This window comes from Gigantopelta aegis, chromosome 11 (genome assembly GCF_016097555.1).
Source record: "Gigantopelta aegis isolate Gae_Host chromosome 11, Gae_host_genome, whole genome shotgun sequence".
In the NCBI taxonomy this organism is placed as follows: Eukaryota; Metazoa; Mollusca; class Gastropoda; order Neomphalida; family Peltospiridae; genus Gigantopelta; species Gigantopelta aegis.
This window is the reverse complement of record NC_054709.1, coordinates 21,644,556-21,666,963: the sequence shown is the minus strand read 5'-3', so window position 1 is coordinate 21,666,963 and position 22,408 is coordinate 21,644,556. Positions and strand designations below refer to the sequence as shown.

Below are 22,408 nucleotides of genomic sequence, written 5' to 3'. Positions count from 1 at the left end.
CTGCATACAGTATTAGTGACTGTATATTAAATGTGTTTCTGATCATTCTAATATTTGTACTAGGTTAAATTTCATTTTATTTCCTAAAAAAACAAAATCCAGTTTGGGCTTCTTACAAATATTAATTAAGACGACCTGAAACACATTGCATATACAGACACTGATATTCTAAACAAGAAAATATATTTAATATGTAAGTTTAATCGTAGAAATATTTTATTAGTCGAAAACATCTTACAATGCAGCAAACTCAGGAATGTCACTTTAATGAAATATTTAACAGGTGGTAATAATTTTACTAAAGACAAGTTACAAATAAAGAAGTACAAAATTATATGATATATATATATTTTTTTTTTATCCTAGTGCCCCCTTTCCTTTCTCTCCTTTGAATTCCATCTGATTTTTTCCCGATCCTTCAACTTCTTTCACTGTCCACCTCCACATCCCAGTCCTTGTCTCTCCAACCGCGACAGGTGCTAGTTTCTTGTTGCTATCTGTGCCACACACCTGTTCCCCATCAGCTTTTAGCTGTGGGCTTAGTCTAACCACTTCGGGGAGTGTTCAGTAGTTACTTCTGGCATTGTTAAGAGGCACTTGTAACCACCTACTATGCACCCCTACTACCGGCGGTCGTTAGTTAGTGCCTTGGGTCAGACCAGCTTTATTAGCGGCAGAGGACGAGGATGCCAGGTGGGTGCAGGGATATACACAGAGACTGCACCTGTGGAGGAAGTTGAGACAGGTAGGCGATGGTGTGGACAGCTCAGAAGACAGAGTCGGAGGAAATTAACAGAAAGGGTCAAAACAGATTGAAATCGTGGGAGAAATTGGAAAGTTTTTTTATATTAAGATAATGAGAATGATAGGCAGAGGGTGATAGATGAGAAAGATGAATGAATGTGTGAGCCAGCTTTGACGGGATTTGAACCACTGTCGTCAGCTCGATTGTCCAGCAGCTTATCCACTAGACCACGGAGCTCATTTATATGATATATTAATATTATAAAAACTGTTTACATCCACAATTAGCCAACTGGGAACCATGTTTAAGAGTTCTAGAACACTACAGTTGAGACACTTAGTACTTTTATTACTTATTTTTTAGTTTGAGAAGTATATCTGCCTATCTTTTATCTTTACTTTATCTGTTGTGTAGAATTTTATTTCCACTTTGTTGATATCAAGATTAAGATTTAGTAAAGTCTGTTAAACAAAAACAAACTTCTCCCCATGAAAGTCAAACTTGACCTGTAACTGTACATAATAAAGCTATAAACAAGATTTCAGTATCTTGAGATACATGTAGTGCAGACATCTATGATTTCTTTAACATTCAACAGGGTATGAAAACAATTATATATCCTCAAACTGTGAATCAGTGATTACCTTCACACATACAAGGTACGTTTGCAGATAATTTTTGTTTGTTCTACCCAGATGTAAATAAAAAACCCCACACAATACTTATAATTAAATTTTAAACATGAACTCAGGACCCCCACCTGTGACACATTTTTGGGGCATTAACTACTATAGATCCTGAATTTAATGCAATCATAATATTAATGCAAGAAATGCAAGTTCGTGTTATTCACATTAATAATATGACACATTTATTTCTATGTTACATTACCATAACACTTTTTTGTGGTATTAACTGTTTAAAATAAAGCTTAAATCAAATAACATTGATGCTGAAAAATCACATCCCTAAATTATCGTATTCCATGCAGAAATAAACAAACAACAAGAACCAGTACATTTTAACTTTTTTATTAATCATTCGGCCTGATGCCGAAACAAACACCAACCTTTATTTTAATAATGAAGTTGATTTTCACAATGATTGTCATTATAGAATAGTATTTTAAGAAGACGTGGACATATTTTCCATAATGCACAGCTCACGGATAAATCTTTGGCAGTGAAGTGTAGGTGGATAGTTTATCACAGTTTAATACGTTGTGTGTGCATCACAGTTTTTCTCTTGCTAATACACCAACGTGCATGTTACATAAGGCACTGTTGAAGACATATACTAACTTACATTCGTTACGATAATGGACGGATTTCGAATGGGCTGAGTAACCATATTAATAATACTCCGGTAAATACTAAAGAAATATCTTGGCCCCACTGTTGCACTCATCTAACAAGAATATATATAAGTCTAAATTGCACAAAATGTTTATCTGAAACAGACTTCTCCAATTTCTATTCCAAACTGTTGGTTTTCTGCCCCAATGTCAAACAGTAGGAGGTCAGAGATTGGCAGTAATGTTGTTTGGTTGGTTTTTACTTCAAATACACTCTTGTGCCATTGGTTGTTTTTCGCATTTGGCTGAAAGAAAGAAAAAGGGAATAATTAATATTGAATTTTGAAGATTCGATTATGTAATTTTATGCAGAAACGCGTCATCCATACATATACATATACATATGCACAAAATCTGCGATTTGTTTACCCCCCCCATCCCCACTTCCACTCATGTACACCTTTTGTACATTTGATCATTACCCCCCCCCCCCCCCCCAGGTATGGGCATAGATCAATCTTCCATGCTGTAAAGTATATCAAATACAATTAGGAGCTTCGGACCACATATACTACACACCAGTAATTCGGAAACATTTAACAAGGTTCGTAGCAGTCTTTAAGTTCCTTAAAAGTCTTTGAATTTGAAAAAAATTATTTTTAGGTCTTTAAAAGTCTTTGAATTGTAATAAAAGTCTTTGAATTGTAATAAAAGTCTTTAAATTCTCACAAATCATAGCCAAATCAATGATGATATCTGTTACAGCTGCATGCACTTGATATTTTCCAGTTACAAGGTTTAATCTGTCATGATGCATGGAAAAAAGCTCAATTTTTTTGCCATGGACAGCAACGTAAAGAAACTGATTTGTTATTTTGAAAGTCTTTGAAAATGGCAGGTAAAAGTCTCTGAATTTGTTTGGTCTTTAATGCTATGAACCCTGACATTTGATTGGGATCTTGGACTACATGTATACACCAGTAATTTTGAAACATTTAAGAATTAAATAACCAAAGTTAAGGTTCTATGAATGTTTCAAACAAACCGGACATTTGATTGGGATCTTGGACTACATGTATACACCAGTAATTTTGAAACATTTAAGAATTAAATAACCAAAGTTAAGGTTCTATGAATGTTTCAAACAAACCGGACATTTGATTGGGATCTTGGACTACATGTATACACCAGTAATTTTGAAACATTTAAGAATTAAATAACCAAAGTTAAGGTTCTATGAATGTTTCAAACAAACCGGACATTTGATTGGGATCTTGGACTACATGTATACACCAGTAATTTTGAAACATTTAAGAATTAAATAACCAAAGTTAAGGTTCTATGAATGTTTCAAACAAACCGGACATTTGATTGGGATCTTGGACTACATGTATACACCAGTAATTTTGAAACATTTAAGAATTAAATAACCAAAGTTAAGGTTCTATGAATGTTTCAAACAAACCGGACATTTGATTGGGATCTTGGACTACATGTATACACCAGTAATTTTGAAACATTTAAGAATTAAATAACCAAAGTTAAGGTTCTATGAATGTTTCAAACAAACCGGACATTTGATTGAGATTTACTGAGATCGATCCCCGTTGGTGGGCCCATTGGGCTATTTCTCATTCCAGCCAGTGCACCACGACTAGTAGATCAAAGGCCAGGTATGTGCTATCCTGTCTGTGGGATGATGCATATAAAAGATCCCTTGCTACTAATGGAAAAATGTAGTGGGTTTTTCTCTCTATGACTGTCAAAATGACCATATGTTTGACATCCAATAGCCGATGATTAACAAATCAATGTGCTCTAGTGGTGTCTTTAAACAAAACAAAATTTAACATACATAATATGGATCAGGTCCCTTGCTCTGCTGTTGAGGTGCATATATAAGACTATATGTCGGAATAACCACATCTTTGACATCCAATAGCCGATGATCAGTAAATCAATGTGCTCTAGTGGTGTCGTTAAACAAAACAAGCCTTTTGTGATTGAGACGGACAAGTGTTATCTTTAACCCACTGGGAGTTAGAGCAATAGATGTTCGGAAAGAAAGAAAGAAATATTTTATTTAACGACACACTCAACACATTTTATTTACGGTTATATGGTGTCAGGTCTGGTTAAGAACAACACAGATACTGAGAGAGGAAACCCACTGTCGCCACTTCATAAACTACTTTTTTCGATTGGCAACAAAGGATCTTTTATATGCACCATTCCACAGACAGGGTAGTACATACCACAACCTTTGATATACCAGTCGTGGTGCACTGGCTGGAACGAGAAATAGCCCAATGGGCCCACCGATGGGGATCGATCCGACACCGACCGCGCATCAAGCGAGCACTCTACCACTGGGCTACGTCCCGCCTTCTAATGTTGGGAGGATGTTTAGGGAGGTCTCACTCACCATATCACACTCGTCCTGTACTGTTGTTATAAATGTAGATTTTCTGAACCTCCCGTCAGCGGTGTCCAGCTCCTCCCCTGTAGCCGATATAAGCCTGGTGCCATAGGCATTCGAGTTGAAACAGTTGTAAGTGATGGATTGTGTAGCCTGAGCGGAGTGCAGCTGCAGGAAGTTGAGCTGGGAAGACTCAATCTTGTACCAGAACTGTGCAGAGAAAATAAAGTCAGGCTATGTCAAGATTATCATAAATATTGAGGGATAGGTTGACTGGCCTCGGTGGCGTCGTGGTTAAGCCATCAGACTACAGGCTGGTAGGTACAGAGTTCACAGCCCAGTACCGGCTTGAGTTCTTACGGACTCAATGGGTAGGTGTAAGACCACTACACCCTCTTCTCTCTCACTAACCACTAACCAACTAACACCTAACCCACTGTCCTGGACTTACAACCCATGGGTGGATGGATGGATGGATGGATGGATGGATTGGTGGATGGATGGATGGATGGAAAAAATGGATGGATAGGTAGATGGATGAGTGGGTTATGGGTGGATGGATAGTTGGATGGATGGATGGATGGATGGATGGATGGGTAGGTTGGTGGAAACGATGGGTGGATGGTTGGTTAGGTGGGTTGTGGGTGGATGGATGGATAGGTAGATGGATGAGTGGGTGGATGAATAATTGGATGGATGGATGGATGGATGGAAGCATGCATGGATAGATGGATGGATGGATGGATGGATGATGGGTGGATGGGTGAGTAATGGGTGGACAGATGGATGGTAAAGATGGATGAATGAGTGGGTGGGTAGTGGATGGATGACTGATTGGATGGATGGCTGGGTAGATAGTGAATGAATGTATGGATGGATGAATGGATGGATGGCTGGGTGGACGGCTGGGTTGGGAAATTATTTATTGAGACTGACTTGCACCCAGAGCAAGTTTTAACAGCTCAGTGATGAGGCTACATTGACTTCTCTCTCACGAACAGCTAAAAGCCAACCATAAACTTCTGTCCTGAACAAACAGCCCAGATAGCTGAGGGGTGTGCCCAGGACAGCGTGCTTAAACCCTATTTAAATACAAGTATAAACATAAATTTAAAATGAAAATGAAAATGAAAATGAATACCTCCCATTATCAATAACTATATAACTATATTGTAGCAACACATTTGGATGCTTTACATAATGGAGGGATATACATGTTACAATAAGTGTGTTGTGGATGAGTATAGCTGGGTGTACATACTTCTTTGTCATTGTTAATGTCCTCCATAAAGAATTGTCCAGGTCTGTTGTTCTTTGTCCACTTGTCTGGTGCAAACTGTAAAACACAAAAATAGAAACAATAATATATAAAAAAAACTTTCTTACACACCAGTTGGAGAGAACAGTGTGATAAGTATTGTATCACATGGCCATATCCCAAATGCTAGAGTTAGACTTACAGACATCTGCTTGGCTGCTCAACAGTGATTACCTACATGTCAAAGTCAAACTGTCCAATGAAATTAACACTACAGACAACTACCTATGTGAACTGTGCAAGCACGAGCACTGTAAATAGGTTTTAGTTGGAAAATGCATTTTAAAAATTGAAACCTGGTTTTTGAGGATATGTAAGAAACGGAATACTGCATTCCTGTTTGTTAGATAAAACAATTTATTTTACAAATAATAGGTTAAAAATTAATGATACTTGTTTTCACTCTTCAATATTGAGGGAAGTAGGGGTGGTGTCAGATGTTGTTGTCATCTGAACAAGTGGCCCTGGTCTTGTGTGGGGGGGGGTGGAAAGTGGGATACAAAAGCTTCCTCGGATTTTAATAGGGTGGGTGGGAGGGTGAGGGGGTTAGGATACAAAAGCTTCCTGTGATTCGACTGACACTAGCCATAATTGTGTGTATGTGTGGTAAACTTATAAAATCTTCTTCTGATTTGAATGAGTGGCACTAGCCATAATTGTGTGTATGTGTGGTAAACTTATAAAATCTTCTTCTGATTTGAATGAGTGGCACTAGCCATAATTGTGTGTATGTTGGGTGGGATACAAAATGGAGAAAGGTTGGGGCACTCTGTTCTATTACACAGCGCCACCTATCAAAGTGTAACCTGCCTCGTCGGGGCTTGGGACAATGCAGGTTTCCATGGTGTCCATCTTGCATGTCACCTCCATCGCATTCTGTCCAGAATCACCATCAGGATCAATCCAATATTTTCCTGAAAACAACAGTCCATAATCCGGTTTATAACAAATCTTAACACTCAGTACAACAGTTCATAATCTGGTTTATAACAAATCTTAACCAACAGTACATAAATAAACCGGTTTATAAATTTTTTAACCAACAGTACCATGCCCCATAAATAAACTGGTTTATAACAAATCTGGGGGTACAGTTGGTTAAGATTTGTTATACCTGGTTTATTTATGGGCATAGCCATATTACTTCTTTTTTTTTGTGGGTTATATTTGTTATATCTGTGAAAATGTCCGTTCCAGGTGAATTTAAAAGGAGAGTCTGGCACCCTTGAACCGTACCACTGTGCTACCCCTGAATTATATTTACATATTTGATTTATTTCACTTGAGACGTACCATCCATGGGCACGGGCCGAGTCTAGCAAGACTCAAGTCTGTTCACAGGACTCAAGTAACCATGCAAGAAAGAGCACTCTCATTTATACTATTTTTTACGCCACTTTGCCATATGCTTGACCAGTGCCGATTACATTATAGGGCTATGAGACATGGAGGGAAAACAAAAGTTGAATGTGTGGAATGCAATACAATGGCAGGATTTAACATCCATGTTCAGCGTTCGAATTAAGATGCATCATGCTATTTTACTTTATTCCTTAGTCTCATTATCATCTAGTGTAAGTGTCGGGTACTCGGATCCAGGTGGAGTTTGACCTTCAAGTACTCTAGTCTAATATTTTACTTTATTCCTTAGTCTCATTATCATCTAGTGTAAGTGTCGGGTACTCGGATCCAGGTGGAGTTTGACCCTCGAGTACCAGAGTCCAATATGTTGGACTGGTGGAGACCCTACTTGAGACATACCATCCTTGGAGTCTGGGAAGTCCTCTTTGATGTGTCTGCATGTGACAGAGGGTGAGTGGCGGGCGCCAGATGCTCGGCCAGCACGGATAATGGCTTCCTTGACAATCTGAAGATTCTCGTGGTCAAATATCACAGACGTTGGCATGGGCTGGAAGATGACAGAAAAAAGAAAACAAATAAATGGATTAATGAATTAATTAATGAAGGAATGAAGGGATAGATGGATGAATGGATGGATGGATGAATTAATGAAGGAATGAAGGAATGAAGGGATAGATGGATGAATGGATGGATGGATGAATGGGTGAATGGATGAATGAATAGATGAAGGGATGGATAAATTAATGGATAGATGAATGAAGTGATGGATGGACGAATGAATGGCTAGTTCGGTGCGAGTAAAAAACTCAATAATTATCTATGTAACTGAAACAATTGCAGATACAGTTATCAGTTAAAATAAAATGAACCAATTGGCAAATTTGACAAGTGGCATAGTTAGCTCTGGACTGACATACTGACTGACTGACTGACTGACTGACTGACTGACTGAAATGGTTCTTGGATGTAAAAGGTGTATGAATGACATTTTTTTTTAATGTCTGATTAATCAGAGATAAAAAAATATGTAAACACTAGCAATAAGTTGGGAAATAGTAGGAATAAAAATATACTTACTGCATATGGCTGGTCATATTGCTGAAGAAAAGAAAAACAATTATTATTGAATGATAAAATCTGATAACATTAATGGGTACAAAGTTTACTATTATATTTATTACTCAAGATACTTTTTTTTCTTTACTATTAGAGAAATGATGTAAGACAGTTTCTTACACACCCACTGGTGAGAACACCATGCGTTATTTTTGATAACACATGGTTGTTTACACACATACGTGTGTTAACAATTTCCAGACATATGACTGGCTGCTCCTAGGTGATGACCAGGTCACAAATGCCATATGTCCAATAAAAAAACCCACCCAAGATGGAAATCAATTACAGTATGACATATTGTTAACCTGACAATCATGTGTCTGTGACGCGTAAGTCAGCCACATGTGCAATGGCTGTAAATAACTTTTAGTCTCAAAAGATGTTAAAATTTGCTTAAAACCTGGTTTTTGAGGATATGTAAGAAATAGAATAATATATTCGTGTCTGTTAGATACCATTTATCTTACAACTCGTTGTTTAAAAACATATCAAACTCGCTTTCGCTCGTTAGATATATTTTCAAGCAACTCGTTGTGAGATAAATGGTATCTAACGTCCACTCATGTATTATTCTCTATTTACACACTATATTCTGAGTATATTGATGCAACTTTCAGTTTCATTCTCTTTCTGTTGAAAACATTTATAAAGCATCAGTGATGTAGCGTGGGCGGGACCACCGGGGCGGTTGCCCTGGACACAAAATCCTGGACTGGTGGAAGGGACTCGGGGAGTGCTAACGGTCCACTGGTTAGGGGGTGGTGCAATACTTGCCTTGCACCAGGCACTGACAACCCACACTATGCTACTGTAAAGCATTGTATTAAAATATCATTTTATTACAATTTTAACACTGGAAATAGACATGTAATAAAATCAAACATTTAAAATTATGTTTGTATGTTTGCTAAATCTTGATATCACATTTACTACCGACTAGGTCATTGCTTAGTATATATTTCTATAGTGATATTTCTTTTGTAAGTGAAAAAAAAAGAATAAAAAAATTATTCTCTTATTGGGAGACTGCTGGAGTAATAAAGAAATACATGTATTAAGCACCTACATGTTGAAAAGAGAGATATACATACATACATAATAGGGACGGGATGTAGCCCAGTGGTAAAGTGCACACCTGATGCGCGGTCGGTCTGGGATCAATCCCTGTTGGTGGGCCCATTGGGCTATTTTTCGTTCTAGCCAGTGCACCATGACGGGTATATCAAAGGCTGTGGTATGGAAGGGAAGGGAAGGGAACTGTATTAACGTGCCCACATCCTTACGGTTCAGGCACGCCCACCATGGACTTGGGTTCTGACTTCGCCAGCCCACGATTCCATCGTGGTATGTGCTATCCTGTCTGTGGGATGGTGCATATAAAAGATCCCTTGCTACTAATGGAAAAGTCTCTCTAAGACTGTGTCAAAATTATCATATGTTTGATATTTAATAGCCAATGTGCTCTAGTGGTGGCGTTAAACAAAACAAACTTTAAACCAAATTTTAACATACATAATATGGATCGGGTCCCTTGCTCTGCTGCTGTCGAGGTGCATAGACTGGTGCATAGCCCTGAAAAATAACATCATAGTAATATGTTAAATACAGATTTAGTCTTTTGTGTAAATAACATCACAGTAATATGTTAAATACAGATTTAGTCTTTTGTGTAAATAACATCATAGTAATATGTTAAATACAGATTTAGTCTTTTGTGTAAAATGTGTCTTATATAAAGCAACTTTTGCAGGACATAAAACAAAATAAAAATTCTTCCTATCCTCTCAAATATTCTCATAATCAGTATGGAATACAGTGAAACCCTTCTCAATTGGACACACTCTGGGCATAATTAAAAAAGTCTGATTTTAATGTGTGTGTGGTACAAAGAGGTTCCGTTTTGTACTAATGTTTAAAGGGACTGTGAAAAACATCCACTTTTGATGGATTTCCAGTTTACTGAGTTGAGTTTTGATGAGTTTCAGTACATCACTAGGGTAAAACTAGTATAGTTCGTATCAAGTGCTCTTGCCGCCAGTACATTGTAGCTATTGGGAATTTCCATATCAACGCAGTAGGTAGAGAGCTGGAATTTTATAAAGACCACTCCCTGGCTTGAATCCCTTGATGAGTGGAGTCTGATTGATCTGATACATAACAATACAAATATCAGATCATAACAATACAGATATCAGACCATAACAATACAAATATCAGACCATAACAATACAAATATCAGACCATAACAATACAGATATCAGACCATAACAATACACATATCAGACCATAACAATACAGATATCAGACCATAACAATACAAATATCAGACCATAACAATACACATATCAGACCATAACAATACACATATCAGACCATAACAATACAGATATCAAAACATAACAATACAAATATCAGACCATAACAATACAAATATCAGACCATAACAATACAAATATCAGACCTCTGAATTTCTTGGAAATGATTATTCCAAGTAGTTTGGATATTGGTAGTACACAGGTAAAATCATGGAGCCAAAATTCTCAAAATTCCCATTATCATGTGATGTAAGCTATCCATACCAAGATCACTTAACAACAGTTTCCGATGGGGGAATATTCCTTGTAGTCCCTCGAGTGAATGCTTAATGATCTCGAAGGATACAAAAGGTATCATTATCTGGTTAAACAAATCAGTCTACACTTACTGGAGGACCTGGGGGTCCTGGGGGTCCTGGTCGGCCTGGCTGTCCCTAGAAAACAAGTCAACAAAGTCCACGTTAATATTATGCTATCCTCTTTTATACATACAGTGTATCCAGCAGTCAATGTCAGGCTTTTATTTAATCCTAAAGTTATTCTAAAATATATTTAGAACTTTCCGTCATCTCTGTACATAAAGGTTTCTGTGATGAATTTCTACATATAAACACATGATTCTATGATATAATTTAAATAAACACATGATTCTATGATGTAATTTAAATAAACACATTATTCTATGATGTAATTTAAATAAGCACAGGGTTCTAGGGTGTATTTTAAACTTGTCATATTTTTTGTCATATTTCTACAGAAATGGTTATCTACATTTGTATGATAATTATTTTTACATAAACTTAGGATTATTCTGTGTTGAATGTAGGTTTAACAAGAATTAAAAGACATATTGGCATGGACAACATTAAGCAGTTTTTAAAATGGCAATTTAAACATTTTAGTATGCTAAGCAGATCATATTTCAATCTATTAATAAGTATTTTTTAATCAAACAGACATAACTATTATAATGTACAAAATCATATCCATGTATATGAGACAAAAGACCATTTAAAGGTACATTCTCAAATTAAGCTACAAATTTCATATTTTGTTATTTTTACATTGGTGATAAATAACTACAAATTAATTGATCGCACACGTGCATGTAATCGTTCCATGATAAACTGAAAAATATCACAACTGGAACGTGCTGCCACTCGGTGTAAACATGTTTCATCAAGAATTTTTGGTGAAACTCTTCATCGTGTAACCAAATCAAAATATAGCAGCCTGTTCTTTGTTAGTTTGAAGATATAATTCAAATTCATCATATCCATTAATGTGTTATTAACCCTTATTGGATTTTGCAATAGTAATATACATTTATAAAATAGTACTAAATGAAATTATTAGTTTTTTGTTTTTTGTTGCCATAATTCAAAGAATAATTTTTACATTTTACAATAAAATAAATCAATATTTTAGATCATTACACAACCATGAGACTGCCCCTTTAATTAAGTTGTCTGCGTTAACACTTACTGGTGGTCCCAAGTCTCCTGATGGTCCTCTTGGTCCCTAAACACAAAGAAAAATAGATGTAAAATAAGAAATCATAGACTTGATGGGTTAAAAAATGAAAACAGGGATGACAATGGGACATAAAAATTACAGAAAATGAAAATGATCAGAAAATGGAAATAAGAAGTGACAATAGGATGGAAAATAGGAATAGGACAGACAATGGAAATAAGAAATGGCAATAAGATGGAAAATGAGAATAGGACAGAAAATGGAAACAAGAAATGACAATAAGATGGAAAATGAGAATAGGACAGACAATGGAAATAAGAAATGGCAATAGGATGGAAAATAAGAATAGGACAGAAAATGGAAACAAGAAATGACAATAAGATGGAAAATGAGAATAGGACAGAAAATGGAAATAAGAAATGACAATAGGATGGAAAATAAGAATAGGACAGAAAATGGAAATAAGTGATAATAGATTGGAAAATAAGAATAGGACAGAAAATGGAAATAAGAAGTGACAATAGGATGGAAAATAAGAATAGGACAGAAAATGGAAATAAGACCAAAAATAGTAAAACAGAAAATGAAAATATGATGCAAAATGTAAATGCAACAAAAAATAAAATAAAACAGAAAATGGAAATAGGACAAAACAGAGATGGAAAGGTATACCAGCCTCAGTGGTGTCGTGGTAGGTACTGAGCTCACAGCCTGGTACCGGCTCCCACCCAGAGCAAGTTTTTACACCATCTTCTCTCTCACTAACCACTAACTTACTGTCCTGAACAGACAGCCCAGATAGCTGAGATGTATGCCCAGGACAGTGTGCTTGAACCTTAATTGGATATAAGCATGAAAATAAGAGTAGAGTACATGTAGAGTAGAGATGGCATATGGGTGAAGATGTGCAACAACATGTGAGGATATCTGACACTGGTAAATGGAAGGAGTTTTAAAAATATAAATATATAATTCTTACTGAAGATCCTGGTCGGCCCATCTGTCCTGGTGATCCAGGCTTTCCTGGTGATCCACGTCTGCCTGACTGACCCTAAACACAGAAATATACCATTTTAACCAGTCAGAAACCTCTTTTTATTTTGTCCTGGATAGGCAAATAACTCAAGCTCCCATGTTTTTGGCCATATTCGTGGTAGGTTATATTAAATTTAATAAAAAAAAGAGTAAAAAAACACAATGGAAATAAAGACCAAAAATAAAACAGTAAAGAAAGATGCTTTTAATCAAAATATCATTTTCTTTGTCCTTCTTTCTGTTATTTTGTTAGATTGTAGTCAGGTATTTTTTTCAAGAAATACCAAATGTACAGTTAGTTCCATAGAAAAACATTCTGTTTACAATGGACATAATGATATGGAGTTTTTACATTTACAGGTGTTATTGTCTATTTGAGGCCCGCAAATGTTTCATTTTTGGGATCTTTGTGGGATGAAACAGACAATAACACCTGAAAATTTAAAAACTCCATATGGTTATCTCCTAAATATAAAAAGGTCAAATGTTGAAGTGAAAGTGATTGTTCCAAAAGGTTGAGGTGCATACATCCATAGAAAAAAGTATTTGTAAATGGTAGACTTTATAGTTAAATCTACGACTATTTAGCAAAAGTGATTGATGAACACCAGTCTCTATGTTATTTGTTGTTTCTCTTATCACTTACCGATGTAGTCCTCTGTATATTCATTATTCTTTACTTACCTGTAACTGAAGCTAAGACTCTTTATAAAAAATGACAGCCTATATAGTCCGTCCCATTATTCTATAAAAATGTTTTTTATAAATAATTTCAGTTTGGTTTGACGTAAGAAAACAAGTATAAGTGTTTTGGAAATAACAAACAAATACTATTTTTGTGTGCAATTTACAAATCAATCGGCTCAGAAATAAATAACTTGTAGTAAATTTCATAGTATGAAAAAAGGCATTCCTGTGGGACAGACTATATACATCAGTCTGTGTTATTGTGGGTGTTTTGTATCACTTACTGGTATTCCTGTGGGACAGGCTATATACATCAGTCTGTGTTATTGTGGGTGTTTTGTATCACTTACTGGTATTCCTGTGGGACAGGCTATATACATCAGTCTGTGTTATTGTGGGTGTTTTGTATCACTTACTGGTATTCCTGTGGGACAGGCTATATACATCAGTCTGTGTTATTGTGGGTGTTTTGTATCACTTACTGGTATTCCTGTGGGACAGGCTATATACATCAGTCTGTGTTATTGTGGGTGTTTTGTATCACTTACTGGTTTTCCTGTGGGACAGGCTATATACATCAGTCTGTGTTATTGTGGGTGTTTTGTATCACTTACTGGTATTCCTGTGGGACAGGCTATATACATCAGTCTGTGTTATTGTGGGTGTTTTGTATCACTTACTGGTATTCCTGTGGGACAGACTATATACATCAGTCTGTGTTATTGTGGGTGTTTTGTATCACTTACTGGTATTCCTGTGGGACAGGCTATATACATCAGTCTGTGTTATTGTGGGTGTTTTGTATCACTTACTGGTATTCCTGTGGGACAGGCTATATACATCAGTCTGTGTTATTGTGGGTGTTTTGTATCACTTACTGGTTTTCCTGTGGGACAGGCTATATACATCAGTCTGTGTTATTGTGGGTGTTTTGTATCACTTACTGGTATTCCTGTGGGACAGGCTATATACATCAGTCTGTGTTATTGTGGGTGTTTTGTATCACTTACTGGTTTTCCTGTGGGACAGGCTATATACATCAGTCTGTGTTATTGTGGGTGTTTTGTATCACTTACTGGTTTTCCTGTGGGACAGGCTATATACATCAGTCTGTGTTATTGTGGGTGTTTTGTATCACTTACTGGTATTCCTGTGGGACAGGCTATATACATCAGTCTGTGTTATTGTGGGTGTTTTGTATCACTTACTGGTTTTCCTGTGGGACAGGCTATATACATCAGTCTGTGTTATTGTGGGTGTTTTATATCACTTACTGGTTTTCCTGTGGGACAGGCTATATACATCAGTCTGTGTTATTGTGGGTGTTTTGTATCACTTACTGGTATTCCTGTGGGACAGGCTATATACATCAGTCTGTGTTATTGTGGGTGTTTTGTATCACTTACTGGTTTTCCTGTGGGACAGGCTATATACATCAGTCTGTGTTATTGTGGGTGTTTTGTATCACTTACTGGTTTTCCTGCTATTCCCGCAGGTCCTGGTGGTCCCATTTCTCCATTGTTTCCCTAAAAGAGACAAACAGTGGTCATACATGTAAATCTTCGTATCATGTATTTTCATACTTAATAGCCACTGTATTTTTAAAAACATTCAAATATCATTAAAAATCTCAGTCTTTGGATGACAAATTTAACTTAAACTTCAACTGAAGTTAGATTTAACAGTTACACATGCAGTCAAATGAGATAGTGAGATTCGATGAATAACAAAACAAGGTAAAGTTTAAATTGATCATCTTATTTTGGCTATAGTCATATTTTAGTAAAACTGGCTTTTTTACTTGGAATATTTCCTCTTTTTAAATATATATACATATACATATATATTCATATTACTGCCAGAAAGATCAGCTTTACAAAATTCTGATATTCATTTTACTTTTAGAAAGAGGTTGTTATATTTACATCTTATATCCATTTTATATTTAGAAAAACATTTCCAAAATTCTGAAACACCATACTTTTTTCTCCCACTTAAATAAGACTGTAAAATCTGGGTACCGTAGCCATTTTACTTCTAGATAGTTTCCTTACAAAATTATGACATCCATTTTTGTTTCAGAAATATACTTCACAAAATTCTGATTTCCATTTTACATTCAGAAAATTTTCAAATTAAGACATTGCAGTTCATTCTGTTCATTAAATACATATTTAACCTGTCAATTTGTAGAATGTTTAGATTACCTAAAAATATCTTCTCTACTGTCAATTAGTAGAATGTTTAGATTATCTAACAATCTCTTTTCTACTGTCAATTAGTAGAATGTTTAGATCACCTAACAATCTCTTTTCTACTGTCAATTTGTAGAATGTTTAGATTCCGTAACAATCTCTTCTCTACTGTCAATTAGTAGAATGTTTAGATTCCGTAACAATCTCTTCTCTACTGTCAATTAGTAGAATGTTTAGATTCCGTAACAATCTCTTCTCTACTGTCAATTAGTAGAATGTTTAGATTCCGTAACAATCTCTTCTCTACTGTCAGTTTGTAGAATGTTTAGATTCCGTAACAATCTCTTCTCTACTGTCAATTAGTAGAATGTTTAGATTCCGTAACAATCTCTTCTCTACTGTCAGTTTGTAGAATGTTTAGATTCCGTAACAATCTCTTCTCTACTGTCAATTAGTAGAATGTTTAGATTCCGTAACAATCTCTTCTCTACTGTCAATTAGTAGAATGTTTAGATTCCGTAACAATGTCTTCTCTACTGTCAATTAGTAGAATGTTTAGATTCCGTAACAATCTCTTCTCTACTGTCAATTAGTAGAATGTTTAGATTCCGTAACAATCTCTTCTCTACTGTCAGTTTGTAGAATGTTTAGATTCCGTAACAATCTCTTCTCTACTGTCAATTAGTAGAATGTTTAGATTCCGTAACAATCTCTTCTCTACTGTCAATTAGTAGAATGTTTAGATTCCGTAACAATGTCTTCTCTACTGTCAATTAGTAGAATGTTTAGATTCCGTAACAATCTCTTCTCTACTGTCAATTAGTAGAATGTTTAGATTCCGTAACAATGTCTTCTCTACTGTCAATTAGTAGAATGTTTAGATTCCGTAACAATGTCTTCTCTACTGTCAGTTTGTAGAATGTTTAGATTCCGTAACAATGTCTTCTCTACTGTCAATTAGTAGAATGTTTAGATTCCGTAACAATCTCTTCTCTACTGTCAATTAGTAGAATGTTTAGATTCCGTAACAATGTCTTTTCTCTGCTAACTACACTGTACTAATGTGAATATGACATGGTTCAAAGCTTAAATAATAAAAATAATAATTCTACTTACGGCCGGCCCAGGACGACCTTGACCACCTGGCATGCCTGGCCATCCTTTGTCTCCCTGAAATAGTAATAATAATGATAATGATAATGATAATGATAAATGACAATGACAATGACAATGACAATGACAATGACAATGACAATGACAATGACAATGACAATGATAATGATAATGATATAGTAATAATAATGAGAATGATAATGATAATAATAATGATAATAATAATAATATTGATAATGTAATTATAATTCTAATAATAAAATTAATGCTTTGTTTATTAGGTTAACATTATCTCAACAGATGTAAACATTTGACAAACATATTTAATTTCATCTTGCTAATGTATGGTCCAAATTAAAATACATATACAAGTTCATGTACAATGAAGAATCAAATATGTTGAGAGAAAAAAAGAAAGAAAAAAGCAACAATAAAAACACACGTACCTTAGCACCATTTTCACCCCTATCTCCTTGTTCACCCTTCATTCCTTGTACTCCCTAAAAGGAACAAAGAAAGTAATAACACAATACAGAATAAATATGAACAAAAAAGTAATTGTCTTAGAAACCAATATTTGGGTATCAGCATGGATTTTTATATCCATATATTGCATCAAATACCACTGCACTATGCAGCTCTGTAGATACATAAACGTAGGGTGTATACCACCAAATCAAATTCCATAGACGACAATAGTATGTAACATATCGACATATACACCACATATATAAGTACTACCATCCCTCACCCTAAGTGAATAAGAAAAAATTGGGGGTTAAGATGCTTATTTCTGAGATAACGGGTAGCGTCTATTACTATCCTAGTTCCACACAAAATTCAAGTACTTTCATTTTTTACAGGTACCCCATACATGTTCCAAGCACAAGACTACTTGACACTGTGGTACTAGATGAAATAAAATTGCATACATATTTTGCCCCGATGAAATATTTTTTTTTTTTTTACAACAAACACTCATATTTATCAACAATGACAGTACTTGTGGTATCAAAAGTTCAGTGCATCTCAAACTTTGACCTAGCCGGAAGTTATTTGTTTTAGTACTACCTGTATGTGCACAAAATATAAACTTGAACTGTGGATGTCCTTTAAAGACAGGTGGCTGTAAGGGGCCATTCAAATATTACGTAATGCTAGGGGGTGGGGGGTGTAAGTCTAAGCATTATGTGGCGTTACAAGGGGTAGGGGGGGTGTATTGAACAGCGTTACGTAACAGAATTTTGTTTTCTCTTAAACGTGCCATGCCATGACAACAATATAAAATGTAGGTTTTTAGAGGTAAATGTAAACCCAAAACAATTATAAGTCAAGCTGAAATGCTTTAATACACCAGATTTTTTAAAATGGCAGAAGTGAATACTCGTGGGTGTTTTCTCCATCGTACAGCAATACGTCACTTTAATGACGTCATCGTAGTAGACATGGGTATAAATAAACATTGCCACGTTGCTTTGTCTGTGTGTTGGGGGGGGGGGGGTGTATCTCCGAGTGTTACGTAATATTGGGGGGGGGGGTATGGTCTAGCGTTACTTACAAGGGTGGGTGTCTAATTTTGACAAAAATAGCATTACGTAATATTTGAATGGCCCCTAATACAAGGTGTCCTTTATAACGAGGTTGGTGTATACTTACTTGAAGACCTTGTGCTCCTCTTGAACCCATTGGTCCTTGCTGGCCTCTCTCTCCCTGTAAAGATATGAAAAACCCCAATCAAATCTGGTCGTCTTAATATTTGTAAGAAGCCCAAACTGGATTTTATCTTCAAATAATTTCGTATGTATGAAAAAATATATTTTAGGAAATAAAATGAAATTTAACCTAGTACAAATAGTTGAACGATCAGAATCACGTTTAATATACAGCCAGTAATATTTTATGCAGAAAAATATACTTCATGTATAATTACAATCGTTAAAAAGTCTCTGTTAGGTGATAACATCTTAAAAATTGCAGCAAACTCAGGAATATCCCTTTAATTAGCAAACAAACTTGCACAAAGTGATCTTAGCACCAAGATCGCCTTGAGTGTATAAGGTAGTTATGCACTTACAGTGATCTTAGAGCTAAGATCGCCTCGAGTGTATAAGGTACAATGTAGTTACGCACTTACAGTGATCTTAGCGCTAAGAAAAACACTGCATGCAACTCTACATTTACAATTAGAATTTAAGTTGTACGTTTACAAGTACATGTGTATTTGATATATATTTCATGTAGAAATGTAAATCAGTACAGTTAGAAGTTGTACGTTTACAAGTATTTGATATCTGTTTCATGTAGAAATGTAAATCAGTACAGTTAGAAGTTGTACGTTTACAAGTATTTGATATCTGTTTCATGTAGAAATGTAAATCAGTACAGTTAGAAGTTGTACGTTTACAAGTATTTGATATCTGTTTCATGTAGAAATGTAAATCAGTACAGTTAGAAGTTGTACGTTTACAAGTATTTGATATCTGTTTCATGTAGAAATGTACTTGTAAGTCAGTATAGAAATGGGTCATGGTAAGAACAAAAGAAAGTGATTTATGAATATGTTGAACTTTATTATTTCTACCGTTTGTAATTAAAGCAATAGGTTTCAAGTGTAAATTTACATTTCTTGCAAAATTAGGTTAATCCATGATTAAAAAAGAATCCTGGCATTTATAATGTTGGTATTTATCATGTATTTATTTATTTGTATGTATTTATGTATTAATTATTTATTATGTATTTATTTATTTATATGTATTTATTATGTATGTATTTTTATGATTTATGTATTAATGACGTTTTATGATGTTTGTATTCGTATATTCATGATGTTTGTGTGAAATAGATATCAAATACACTTGGAGTATTTATGGAGTAGAAGAAGTATTTCACTAATCACACACTGACCCTCTCTCCACGCTCTCCGTTAGATCCAGCTGGTCCACTGGGTCCAGGGGCTCCCTGAGTGAGAAAAAACAAAAAAACAAATAGTTTAAAACAAATTAAAGTTACAATGTTGAAAATATATATATATTTATATATATATATATATATATATATATATATATATATATATCTGTAACAACAATTAAGTTATAATATAAAAAACCCTACAAATCCCTCCCCCAATATCTGTAACACAAATTAAGTTACAATGTAAAAGACAACAACAACACTAATATCTTTAACACAAATTAAAGTTAAATGTAATTTAAAAAATAAATCTGTAACACAAATTAAGATGCAATGCAAAAAGAAATGTTCTAGGTAAAATCTTAACATTTAAAAGTAAGAATTAATAAATTTATGTGAATCGTTATGCAGTTTTGATACAGCCATTTTAATGATCTCATTATTTATTTCTGCTTTTATAACATGATTTCATTTTGAGTTATTTATGATGGTTTATTTTGATTTATTTATGTTGGTGACTTTATTTTGAATAATATTTAAATCTGTGACAGTGTTTGGTTTGTAAAAGTACATACGATTGGTCCATTGAGTCCAGGCGGTCCGGATTGTCCCCTAGCCCCACGGGATCCTCGTTCCCCAGATTTACCAGGAGGTCCAGGAAGTCCATCTTTGCCAGAAGAACCCTTACAAAGAAAAACAATTACATATAATGTAGTTATTGGTATGTCAGTGGTATTTGGGACAATCAGCTGAGCACTAAAACTGTTAACTTGACTGACATATCACAGTACCAGAACTAAACCTGTTAACTTGATTGACACATACTCACAGTACCAGAACTAAAAGTGTTAACCTGACTGTCATATACTCACAGTACCAGAAGTAAAAGTGTTAACCTGACTGTCATATACTCACAATACCAGAACTAAAACTGTTAACCTGACTGCCATATACTCACAGTACCAGAACCAAAGCTGTTAACTTGACTGTCATATACTCACAGTACCAGAACGAAAGCTGTTAACTTGACTGTCATACACTCACAGTACCAGAACTAAAGCTGTTAACTTGACTGCCACATACTCACAGTACCAGAACTAAAAGTGTTAAGTTCACTGCCATATACTCACAATACCAGAACTAAAACTGTTAACTTGACTGTCATATATTCACAGTATCAGAACTAAAACTGTTAACTTGACTGTCATAAACTCACAGTACCAGAACTAAAACTGTTAACTTGACTAACATATACTCACAGTACCAGAACTAAAACTGTTATCTTGAATGTCATATACTCACAGTACCAGAACTAAAACTGTTAACTTGACTGTTATATACTCACAGTACCAGAACTAGAAGTGTTAACTTGACTGTCATATACTCACAATACCAGAACTAAAACTGTTAACTTAACTGTCATATACTCACAGTACCAACACTAAAACTGTTAACTTGACTGCTATATACTCACAATACCAGAACTAAAGCTGTTAATTTGACTGCCATATACTCACATTACCAGAACTAGAAGTGTTAACTTGACTGTCATTTACTCACAGTACCAGAACTAGAAGTGTTAACTTGACTGTCATATACTCACAATACCAGAACTAAAGCTGTTAACTTGACTGTCATATACTCACAATACCAGAACTAAAGCTGTTAACTTGACTGTCATATACTCACAGTACCAGCACTAAAACTGTTAACTTGACTGCCATATACTCACAATACCAGAACTAAAACTGTTAACTTGACTGCCATATACTCACAATACCAGAACTAAAGCTGTTAACTTGACTGTCATATACTCACAGTACCAGAACTAAAATGGTTAACTTGACTGTCATATACTCACAGTATCAGAACTAAAACTGTTAACTTGACTGCCATATACTCACAATACCAGAACTAAAACTGTTAACTTGATTGTCATATACTCACAATACTAGAACTAAAACTGTTAACTTGACCGCGATCTACTCACAATACCAGAACTAAAGCTGTTAACTTGACCGCCATCTACTCACAATACCAGAACTAAAACTGTTAACTTGACTGCCATATACTCACAATACCAGAACTAAAACTGTTAACTTGATTGTCATATACTCACAATACCAGAACTAAAACTGTTAACTTGACCGCGATCTACTCACAATACCAGAACTAAAGCTGTTAACTTGACCGCCATCTACTCACAATACCAGAACTAAAGCTGTTAACTTGACCGCGATCTACTCACAATACCAGAACTAAAGCTGTTAACTTGACCGTCATATACTCACAGTAGGACCTGGCTCGCCTGGAGGTCCAGAAGCGCCAGCAGGTCCGGGGAAGCCTGGTGGACCTGTAGGTCCGTCTTTACCATCACGGCCAGGTGCTCCAATCTCTCCCTGCAAGGGAAATAGGGA

At 35.4% G+C, this 22,408-nt stretch overlaps 1 protein-coding gene across 1 annotated transcript in view; it reads right to left on the bottom strand.

The window, feature by feature from the left end:
• Window positions 1-1,760: 1,760 nt before the first annotated feature.
• Window positions 1,761-22,408, bottom strand: part of LOC121385085 (collagen alpha-1(I) chain-like) — an 83,619-nt gene continuing 62,971 nt past the window's right edge. Inside the window, exons 35-51 of the mRNA XM_041515621.1 lie at window positions 22,283-22,390; window positions 20,567-20,674; window positions 19,986-20,039; window positions 18,735-18,788; window positions 17,525-17,578; window positions 17,082-17,135; window positions 15,243-15,296; window positions 13,028-13,099; window positions 12,058-12,093; window positions 10,962-11,006; window positions 9,770-9,829; window positions 8,216-8,236; window positions 7,538-7,685; window positions 6,587-6,690; window positions 5,720-5,794; window positions 4,465-4,668; window positions 1,761-2,344 (exon numbers count right to left, since the gene is read on the bottom strand). Coding sequence (XP_041371555.1) covers window positions 2,192-2,344; window positions 4,465-4,668; window positions 5,720-5,794; window positions 6,587-6,690; window positions 7,538-7,685; window positions 8,216-8,236; window positions 9,770-9,829; window positions 10,962-11,006; window positions 12,058-12,093; window positions 13,028-13,099; window positions 15,243-15,296; window positions 17,082-17,135; window positions 17,525-17,578; window positions 18,735-18,788; window positions 19,986-20,039; window positions 20,567-20,674; window positions 22,283-22,390 — 1,404 coding nt within the window. The 3' untranslated portion in view covers window positions 1,761-2,191. The remainder of the gene's footprint in view (window positions 2,345-4,464; window positions 4,669-5,719; window positions 5,795-6,586; window positions 6,691-7,537; window positions 7,686-8,215; window positions 8,237-9,769; window positions 9,830-10,961; window positions 11,007-12,057; window positions 12,094-13,027; window positions 13,100-15,242; window positions 15,297-17,081; window positions 17,136-17,524; window positions 17,579-18,734; window positions 18,789-19,985; window positions 20,040-20,566; window positions 20,675-22,282; window positions 22,391-22,408) is intronic.